Source organism: Suillus fuscotomentosus, assembly GCF_016647785.1.
Source record: "Suillus fuscotomentosus strain FC203 chromosome Unknown F5891scaffold_143, whole genome shotgun sequence".
Lineage (NCBI taxonomy): Eukaryota > Fungi > Basidiomycota > Agaricomycetes > Boletales > Suillaceae > Suillus > Suillus fuscotomentosus.
In genome coordinates, this window is record NW_024539655.1 from 94,379 (window position 1) to 103,321 (window position 8,943).

General features: G+C 47.3%; 5 protein-coding genes across 5 annotated transcripts; 2 read left to right on the forward strand and 3 right to left on the reverse strand.

The window, feature by feature from the left end:
- Nucleotides 1-596: 596 nt before the first annotated feature.
- On the reverse strand, nucleotides 597-926 carry F5891DRAFT_1072127 (uncharacterized protein). Its single transcript, XM_041363303.1, has one exon. The coding sequence runs from the start codon at nucleotides 884-886 to the stop codon at nucleotides 701-703; it is 186 nt and encodes a 61-aa protein (XP_041217769.1). The 5' UTR covers nucleotides 887-926; the 3' UTR covers nucleotides 597-700.
- Nucleotides 927-1,650: 724 nt separating this feature from the next.
- F5891DRAFT_124570 (uncharacterized protein) lies at nucleotides 1,651-3,506 on the reverse strand. The gene is made up of 15 exons (XM_041369800.1): nucleotides 3,271-3,506; nucleotides 3,208-3,217; nucleotides 3,133-3,152; nucleotides 3,048-3,080; nucleotides 2,907-3,000; nucleotides 2,810-2,844; nucleotides 2,733-2,763; nucleotides 2,653-2,685; nucleotides 2,526-2,602; nucleotides 2,420-2,477; nucleotides 2,294-2,371; nucleotides 2,210-2,228; nucleotides 2,118-2,153; nucleotides 1,994-2,066; nucleotides 1,651-1,946 (listed from the first exon to the last, which is right to left on the reverse strand). The coding sequence occupies exons 1-15, from the start codon at nucleotides 3,289-3,291 to the stop codon at nucleotides 1,884-1,886; spliced, it is 681 nt and encodes a 226-aa protein (XP_041217770.1). The 5' UTR covers nucleotides 3,292-3,506; the 3' UTR covers nucleotides 1,651-1,883.
- Nucleotides 3,507-3,998: 492 nt separating this feature from the next.
- On the forward strand, nucleotides 3,999-4,649 carry F5891DRAFT_124578 (uncharacterized protein). The gene is made up of 5 exons (XM_041369804.1): nucleotides 3,999-4,090; nucleotides 4,139-4,187; nucleotides 4,237-4,343; nucleotides 4,402-4,443; nucleotides 4,493-4,649. The coding sequence occupies exons 1-5, from the start codon at nucleotides 4,088-4,090 to the stop codon at nucleotides 4,529-4,531; spliced, it is 240 nt and encodes a 79-aa protein (XP_041217771.1). The 5' UTR covers nucleotides 3,999-4,087; the 3' UTR covers nucleotides 4,532-4,649.
- Nucleotides 4,650-6,461, reverse strand: F5891DRAFT_124616 (uncharacterized protein). The gene is made up of 3 exons (XM_041369809.1): nucleotides 5,596-6,461; nucleotides 5,250-5,543; nucleotides 4,650-5,197 (listed from the first exon to the last, which is right to left on the reverse strand). Exons 1-3 carry the CDS (start codon nucleotides 6,382-6,384, stop codon nucleotides 4,862-4,864), a joined length of 1,419 nt encoding a protein of 472 aa, XP_041217772.1. The 5' UTR covers nucleotides 6,385-6,461; the 3' UTR covers nucleotides 4,650-4,861.
- Nucleotides 6,462-7,328: 867 nt separating this feature from the next.
- Nucleotides 7,329-8,533, forward strand: F5891DRAFT_1282693 (uncharacterized protein; the record flags this gene model as incomplete). Its single annotated transcript, XM_041370549.1, has 2 exons — nucleotides 7,329-7,707; nucleotides 8,087-8,533. The coding sequence occupies exons 1-2, from the start codon at nucleotides 7,447-7,449 to the stop codon at nucleotides 8,531-8,533; spliced, it is 708 nt and encodes a 235-aa protein (XP_041217773.1). The 5' UTR covers nucleotides 7,329-7,446.
- Nucleotides 8,534-8,943: the final 410 nt, after the last annotated feature.

The window sequence follows — 8,943 nt, forward strand, 5'->3', positions numbered from 1 at the left end:
GATCATCTGATGATTATTTTCCTGCCGCTGTTATCGAATTTTGCTTCAACGGCTATTTCCGAACGTTTCGAAATCTTCCAACAACCAACGAATTGAATTGTTTCATCTTTAAATGATCCAACGAATTGTTCGTCTCCCCTACGTCTGTTTCAGTTTATATATTTGCTGTGTGGGGATGCTCGTCGGATCACGGTCTTTTTCTCCCCCCTGCCCCTTTTCTCATCTCCGTCTTGCGCTCTCCCTGTTCCGATCGTATCGTGCATCCCACCGCCACCGCTTCATACTTACCCCGTCCAAATAGTAGTCTTTCATATAGCTTGTTTGTTGTTCGTTTTTGTACGCACGAGATGTGAATGAAATTGGAATATTATTATAAATCGGATCTCGCTACAATATGAGTTGCTCAGAGTCAAGTAGAGTATCGGGGGCTGTTGTGCGTTTCATCCCCATCCCGGTAGGCTGGCTTGTCGAGATCACTCTTGTCAATGATCCGCAATACAACTTTAGATCTCGTTGTAGATTATATCGACAATGTTATGTTGGATCTTAGGAGATGCCCCAGACGAACCTTTTCTGTCAAACAATCAAATATTGGGATCACATTCTGTCTAATAGGTGTTTCGAGAATGTCAACTTGTGAGTAATAGGACGCGATCCAAGTGGTATTTCCCTATATTCCCAATGTTTCTTCCCTACGGAGTCAAGGCATGGGAGGATCAAGAACAATGACACACATCCCTCGTTCTGCAAAATATTGTGTTAGGCATTTAAAATTCCTGTAGTATTCGCCCCGGAATAAGAGGATTGCATCTATGATGTACCCACGGAAGAGGGGCTCGAATGATGAGATAGTCGGTGATATGCCGCCGAGTCTGGAGTCTCCCATTAGTATCGTGGGGAGGAAGAGGGAGGGCGGTAGGTGTTTAGTTGGGTTGTTCCTGAAAGCGTTGGGCTGTGGATGCCTGAGTAAATCCATTAGCAGGAAGTATTGTAACTTGACGAGACGCTTTGAAGTAGTGCTCACCTCCAGCAGTCTCTAAATACATACTATGACCCAGTCCACTGGCGACCCTAGACCACTTTTTAACATACTCTGCAATAGACACAACAAGCGTTTCATCCGAAGGCGCAGAAACCTTCAAGTTGTTCCAAGTTCCAACATCAGCTCATCACAGGCCACATCAACAACCACATACTGTGGGTCCACCTTGTGTCTAAAAAGCCATCTTAATAGCAAGATGCGAACCAACGGGGTCTCTATAGCGGAACAAGCGATGAGCGTTCACCAGATGCATTTGCGGCCTTGCATTTCATTTGGTTGTTCCCCAGCCTGCCCAGGCCCTGCAGTACGCACAGACGGTAAGCAACGGTTCCTGCATCGGCAAGATTCAAAAGGCAATTCTGTTGATGCAGAATAAGGCAAAAGTCAAAAGACGGGATAAGTGGCAAGCCCGACTACTCCTTTGAGTTACTAGACAAAACAGGATGATCAGTACGGGCTTTGAGATTATAGCACGATGCATTAAGACACAATGTGTAGATACATCACTGTCTGTGCAATTTGAGAGTAGAGAAAACATAATCTTGATATATATGCAAGGATAACCAGCAGTTCCGATTGAGTGTATTATTCAAGGTGGGCAGAGAGACAAATGAAGTTCGTGCTATTAATGTGGTTTGCATTACATAAAAACATGACAAGTTGTGGACGGACCGTGGTGATACCGTATAGCAATCGTGCATAAAGTCAGCCAATGAGAGTCTGGTTACTTTAGCAGTTGGGTGTTGCCAGATGGGGATCTTGATAGACTGTGGATTCAGATCTCGCCACAGCAAATTCTGCCATTGACATCGTGACCATCGTCGATTCCGCTTCACGGCGGTCAGCTTTCCAAAGATCGAGTTGCATGCGTGTTGCAAGCAACCCCTGGAAGAGAATCTGTGCTCTGTGTAGTCGTCAGTGCAAGCTCGATCCAATGATTATCATCCTCACATTTCCATGATGCCAGTAGGCCATGTCGCAATCGGAATGAGCAAGATCCCAACAATATTGAGGATGTTCAGAGCTTTTCGAATGTTATTCATTTCATCAGGAAAGGAGTATACCGCGCACGCACCCACGCTGGCTCCGAAATACACGATATTGTTCCGCACTAACGATTTGAGTAGCTGTCCTGAAGCGGCGCGGTATTGGCTTAGAACACGATACATGCTCATCCCAAATAATCCTTTGATTTTATGACAGTAGGATAAGCTGTTAGCTCAACGCAGTGCTCGAGGAAATGCTACCGACCTATTTCCAGACTAATCAACGCCGCAAAGCTCGTAAGGAGCCATGATGCGCCTGGGTTGGCTGGTCCATAACATGCATCTGTATAACAGTGAGGGAGCAAATGATAAAATGAGAGTTTTGACCTGCCGGCAGGGAGAGCCCCAGTGTATATTTGGAGGGAGCTGATACCTATGACACACGTAGTCTGGCCGCGCCGTCAACAGTGGTAAGGCTGAATAGCTCGAGATTTCACCAGATACGCAGCTAAGAGATAGAAAAGGACTCGTTTACTGCAGCCCCACAGAGCATAGGCTCGCAAAATGAAAAGAACTAAACTTGAGTTTAGTGGCCCATCGACAAACCAGCATGAAGCAGCGTACATTCGACACAAGCCATCTGCAGAAAAGAGATCCCTATGCTGCATGTGAGATGGCTTCTACCAGTCACAGATTTGACGTACAGATGCTTGTGCGACATAACACCAAGCACAACTAAACAACGATCAGCGAAGGAGAAAATTGGGTTGCGATTCAATACATTGGCGTCGATATAATCTTCCCCGACGACGTCATCTAGAGTGAGGTATGATAAGCTGTCTTTCCTTTTGTTAAACACAAAGATATCAAGGTCTTACACATTCGCAGAGCTCCAATAACGAACGGAAGGTAGCGACACAAGATAAAGATAGTCTTGACGGAAGTGAACCTTGACCTCACGATATAGTCGATCTGTCAAATTGAGATTTGAGAGGCTCGGGGGAAAGTGTTTCTCCTACCTCCTCATCCAGATGGGTGACAACATCATAGAGCTAAACAGTCATTCTTTGGAATCACAACATACGACAGAAGAAGTCAACCGACCACGATCGTGAGTGCCAACACTAAACTATATGTTAGTTCAAATAGTTGCAAGGCGTAAATCAGCTATGAACTCACATAGGATATACTAATTCCAGTCTAAATTGAGTAAGAGATCTGTATGGGGAGGAGCTAACTTACGCCAGCAGTATTATTGATCATATGAAGACTTCTGGCCGGGCGTAGAAGATGACTGTTGACAAACGTAGTGTGGGGGCAGACAATGTATGCTTTATTTTGATGGAGTCCTATATAGGCTGCCTAACAACTGTCGACAGGCGGACGATGGACGGCCGAATGATAGGGTAGAACGTTCAGTGAATCACGGATGATGAACTGTGTATATTCCCCAACCCTGAACTTGTGCATCGCGTGCCGCCATGTCATGAAAAATGTCTGTCAAGACATTGACAGACATAGAAAATGCTTAGAGTAGATGTATGTGCCCATCAGGGCTTTGCGTGTCAAATGCTGCACGGTGAGTGCATTTACTTGTGATCCGACGACAGATGCTGTGAGTGGTTCATTGTTGTAAATGAAATCATCCCCTTAGCGGACTTCCCTTTAGTAGCATATTCCATTCCTTTCGGATAAATTTGACACCTTATCTGTGCAAATGAGGTCGTGAGTTGTAGACCAGAGAATTCAGACGAAGAGCGCAGGACTGACCTTGAACGCTGTAGTCCGTGGATTGTGACGAGATGCACCTTAACAATTATTCAGGGTAATCATGACTCGAGATGACAATCGAGGTCCAGCTTGACTCAACAGGATAATGAGAACATCATTGTATTTTCGTAATAGAAAGACGAGATGACTGATCTGGTGGCAGGAGCTGGCAGGAGGAACTAGCTGGCCCTGCTTCCGTCGGACGGCAGCCGGGCTCTTACATAATCTGAACTCTTCACTGCTCAGTTCGACACCTCGATACACTTAACTTCCGCAGAACTCAAAAAACATGGTGAGGTTATCCCAACGTGCATGTTACCTTACACTGAAATGCATTTAGGGAGGTGGTGCTAGATATCCATACCCAAAGCATGTGTGGTCCCCCGCTGGTATGTCCAAGCGGCTAGTTCCGAGCTATTCAACCTGATGACGCCCCAGGTGGTTGGTGGGCCCGTCCTGCGAATTGGCGGAGTAACACTGTCATAACTTTTGCTGGTATGTTTGCCATTGCATACGGAGTCTGGACTGTTAGCGCAGACCGTGAGGTGCGGAACTTGATCTCTCGTTTCTTGCAGTCGTGCTTATTCCGTGTTGCTTGAGCAGATCAGACACGTTCAACCCGACCGACCGATCCCGTCCATGATGGTAATTTCTCCCACCTCGTGTGCTCCTGGTTTTTCTCACCATTTTGTAGTGGGCAAAACAGTACAAGGACCAGTCTCGGGAGAACTGAGACGGGTAGCTGGGTATATGCTTAAATAGTCTTGTCTCAGTCAGTTATATCCTTCATCATATATCAATATTTTGCCACCTCTGCATGAGTCTCAATTTTCGGACTGTTGACTGAATGTTTAGGGAGAGCATGAGACACTCCAGAGTAATGCTGAAAGGGTAGGTTCCTCGTATCCCAGAACCAGAACCAGAACCAGAATGCCATTGTACATATCGACACATGCCAGAATCGTTATGATGTTACTAGTACGAGCAGAAGATATGCCAGATTATATATAAAGTCCCTATGTACCTATAACGAATAACCCAATCAACCGACGTGAGCAATACTTCATAATTCAGCTTCGTCGGGCCCAAAAGGATCCCAGTCACTTGGTTTTTCTTCCGCTGCAGGATCGTCGTCGTCGTCGTCCTCAAATTCATCGGCCTCTTCTTCCTTCTTGTCGTCCGCGCCGTCCCAGTCATTCGGAGTTTTCTTCACCTTCTTCGCCAACTCGAGCATTCGTTTGTTTGCATAATCAACACGACGCTTCCTTGATGGCGAGGCGGGGAATGGAGTAATAGCTGAAGAGGCGGAGGATGAATAGGTGAGGGAGAACATTGATGAAGATAGCGATGAGGGCGACGAAAAACCGATGGAGGAGCACATGGGAAGAGTCAACGATGACTGCGAAAATTTGTAAGTATATTTGCATGTCAGGGCACAGAAAGGAACATACGACATCAGGGTCAACTTCCCCTTCTGCATCAATATCCAGAACCTCTTCCCCTACACCACGTTCTAGGCGCTCCTGCTCTTCCTCAGCCTTCAAGAATCTTTCAAACGCTAATATGCCATTCCATCGGGTTACTTCGATACCAGTGAGGATAATGGAAGACGTCGCCGAAGGTGGTGCAAATAGGTCTATGGAACCCCACGCCATGAAGAGGAAAGGCTTATTGCCAACGCCCTTGCGACCTGGGATCTTCTTCGTGTTTAATGTTATGTGAATTTGGGTCGTAGAGTCGTGATGCTATTCGTGAACATAAGATCTGTCCAAGAGCATAGAAAGACGAAAGACGTACATATATGATACCTTTCTCAATGTCCCCGCCCGGAGCCCAGAGCTGCGAAAGCTGGAAGTCCTCTTCCGCTTCCCACCGCCAAATGTCATCTTCGCCATCTTCAGCGTCAAGCAAGCTGCCCTCTGAGCCATTGCCAGGATAATGGTACGGGTCTCTCGTGGTAGATGCTTTGACTGTGGTCATTCCGCTTTTTATCTCCCCAGAACGCGAAATCTCTATATCTTTTTGCACCTCAAACAAGTGTCCTGGCTCCAAATCGAAGCACAGAGCCGGTTGTTTACCCTTGGACGAAGAGGGCACTGAGTGTCTTGCATGTAGTGGGATGCTGGCATGCCGTGCGGCACGTCGAAAACGGTATGATCCGCCCATCTCGCTTTCCTTCGCTGGCTGGAAGACAAACTTGATAAGCTTCCGCAGGTGACCGAGTGTATAGGTCAGAGGGACTTGAACAACTCTGTAGACCCCATCTTTATTTGTGTGGCTTCTGCCGTCACCGTCCGGGCGGATAAGTTGGAAGCGGAGCGGCAAATGCTTCGCATACGAAGAAGGGCGGGGTAGTGTGGTGCTTGTTGTTAGCCGCCGGGCACGACCAAATGGGTTGGTTGGAGAGTCAGAGGGCACCTTCCAGTTTATGAGACTACAAGGGGTTCTGGGTGTTGTATACAATGAAGAAGCTGATGTAAACGGCGACGACGGCGGTAAAGAATGCGATAGTTGTCGACGTTTTGGACCACGGGGTGATGCTGAAGGACTTTCATACACGTCTAACGGTCGTTTAGAGACCATCATTCTCCGCGGAATCAGAGTGATTGGGCAAGTTTGAGGGGCTGGAAGAAGTCGTCGCTTTGATCAATCAAGACCGGAACAATATTTGTCCACGCTTGTCAAACGCGTCGCGTAATTTTCATCAACAGCAACACGATCACGTGATCGACGCGTTTCTAAAAGACCTTCCTCCAACTTACTATTTCACGTTAGTCCCAATATGCTCCTCTTCCAATTCATCCGACGTGACTGTGAATACATTTGCAGAAAAACAGTTTCACCTCTGAGGAGATACAAGGTTATCGACGAGCTCGAACTAGCAAAACACGAAAATCTTAGCTTTTGAATTCGGTAGCGGTGGCGGCGTAGCACACTCAAGAGATCTGCTTTAACGATACTTGGTCCAGCTGCGTTCTACGTCAATATTATCGGCCTCGCTGTCAACAATGATCCAGTAGCCACTGCACCTACGAATGGCAGAAAATTTGAAGCTTGCAGGCTACCGTGTACTTTCAGGGTGTCTTTATTTTTATACTGCTATAGGTGACATTCCGATGTGTATATCCGCTGGCCCTGGCCGGGGGCTTCTGCCGGATGATGGCTGTGTTCTCGCTGCGAAGTTCTGTCATTCACGCTGTATCATCCACTCTGATCAACTATTTGGCCAAACCAATCAGCAGAGTCGCTGATCCGGTGCGTCGCTAGGTAAACTAGAGATTGATCCTGGTGGAGCGTCCTGATTGGCTCTTGTGATCATCAGTGGTATGGTCAATATTGACGACGAAGCACACTTACTTCTGTTGCACCGTTGAGATCCATTCTCTGATAGCTTGACCCAAGTGATACTTGGATTGTCGTCGGCTTCTTTCTTGGCTTTGCCGAAGCTCCCTTCTTCCCCAGGATTGTGTTTCTTGTATCTAAACGGCACAAGCGAGACAAGGTCGTCTCGAGACTAGCTCTCCTTTCTTGTGGAAGTTTTCTCAACTTTGCATTCAGATCCCTGTTTGCATCTGCTATACTCCGCGACATGCAGGACAAATTTGGTCAAGCTACATGAAGGCAGGTGACGATCGCTTCTATAACTGAATGATTTGTAGATGGCTGTTTTACATTGAAGGCGGTATCACCATCTCGGTCGCGGTTTGCGCGATGTTCATACTTCCTGGTTTCCGGCAAAATACCAGGTGGTTCACCCCAGAGGAAAGAGCAATCATAATCTCTCGCCTTGCAGAAGATGGCTATGGTAAGGCTGACGAGCTTGGGAAGCAGACGACCATGGAAGGACAACGAGATGCCGTGTCTGACTGGAAGATGTGGTGGTTTTCGGTCGCGGCAATGTTCCAGGCAGTAGAGTAGTCTTTCTTCACTTACTTCCCAACACACCTGGGTTGCCCAATTAGGGAGCCTTATTATACTTGACGATTACGTGCCTCGGCAACTCTGATTAGGCATGTTTGTGCTAAAACCCAACACCAGCATTAAATGCTGCCCCAAATTACCTGGGGCCTTCACTTATTCAACCTATGTACTATAGCCTAGGGTGGGGCGGGTATTCGGACTCTATCAGTAACTTCCCGCGCCCTTCCCGCCTGCGCCTAGAAGGGTTATCCCCCAAGCCAATGCATTCTCACGCCCCTTGCCCTCTTCCACATTGTCCGCTATCCGGTGCTGCTGCCCTCTGGGTACCTTCTGATCACCCACTGACGCAACCCCACCATATACACAGACGTGCACCTACAAGGGTACCCCGCCATTCTGGTTCGTTCCCATTCTTTCTCAGCGCATGCACCACCGTCCACCATTAGCCTATACATATCCTCAACGCCTGCCATGCCTCGTGGCTCTACCACTTACAAGGTCACTTCACCTTCCTCCCCACATAACCCCACTACTCACACCCACCAAGAGATTGCCGGTCGAAAATACAGCGCGGCATAAACAACTTTGGATCGGTGTGGTTTTGAAGGCGCTTGAAGACCTCGACCCTCCTTTCATGTCCCTCCCACGACGTAAACAACTTTGGATCGGTGTGGTTTTGAAGGCGCTCGAAGACCTCGACCCTCCTTTTATATCCCTCCCACGACGTAAACAACTTTGGATCGGTGTGGTTTTGAAGGCGCTCGAAGACCTCGACCCTCCTTCGAGGGTTCTTCATATCCCTCCTGCGGCGTAAACAATTTTGGATCGGTGTGGTTTATAGTGCTTCTACCATCCGCTTCTCCAACACTAGCTCTGCGCCATCAGTTTGCTCTAGCAGTGGTTTTATTTCAATGTCATCAGTAAATTGTTAAGTTCATGTCATAGGTAGTAAATAACACATGGCGCCTTCATTATATTGAACGTTCCGTGATAGTAAACTGAGCTGGGACTGTATGTATGAGACAATATTTGCAAGATCAAAGAAAAAAACATTAGGTATCACTACAGTGCACAACGACCGCTCCAAACTCAACTGCAAGTAACTAACTCCATCTAGTTGAGCAATGGCCCAGGACCGAAGTCAGGCGCATCGTTGAACTGGAACTCAGGACCATCGAAATTGAACTGGGGATTGAACTGAAACTCGGGGGTATTGAACTGGAA

Excerpts from the sequence above, each read along its gene's own strand:
- F5891DRAFT_124570 (XM_041369800.1), bottom strand. The coding sequence starts at position 3,291 with ATGATCAATAATACTGCTGGC. Across the intron at positions 3,081-3,132 it reads TGTTGGCACTCACGATCGTG|CTCTATGATGTTGTCACCCA; the intron begins GTCGGTTGACTT and ends ATGACTGTTTAG. Across the intron at positions 2,845-2,906 it reads TATTGGAGCTCTGCGAATGT|ATGACGTCGTCGGGGAAGAT; the intron begins GTAAGACCTTGA and ends ACCTCACTCTAG.
- F5891DRAFT_124616 (XM_041369809.1), bottom strand. The coding sequence starts at position 6,384 with ATGATGGTCTCTAAACGACCGTTAGACGTGTATGAAAGTCCTTCAGCA. Across the intron at positions 5,544-5,595 it reads TTGAGAAAGGTATCATATAT|CATCACGACTCTACGACCCA; the intron begins GTACGTCTTTCG and ends GTTCACGAATAG. Across the intron at positions 5,198-5,249 it reads GGGAAGTTGACCCTGATGTC|TCATCGTTGACTCTTCCCAT; the intron begins GTATGTTCCTTT and ends AAATTTTCGCAG.
- F5891DRAFT_1072127 (XM_041363303.1), bottom strand. The coding sequence starts at position 886 with ATGGGAGACTCCAGACTCGGCGGCATATCACCGACTATCTCATCATTC.
- F5891DRAFT_124578 (XM_041369804.1), top strand. Across the intron at positions 4,344-4,401 it reads CTGTTAGCGCAGACCGTGAG|ATCAGACACGTTCAACCCGA; the intron begins GTGCGGAACTTG and ends TTGCTTGAGCAG. Across the intron at positions 4,444-4,492 it reads GACCGATCCCGTCCATGATG|TGGGCAAAACAGTACAAGGA; the intron begins GTAATTTCTCCC and ends ACCATTTTGTAG.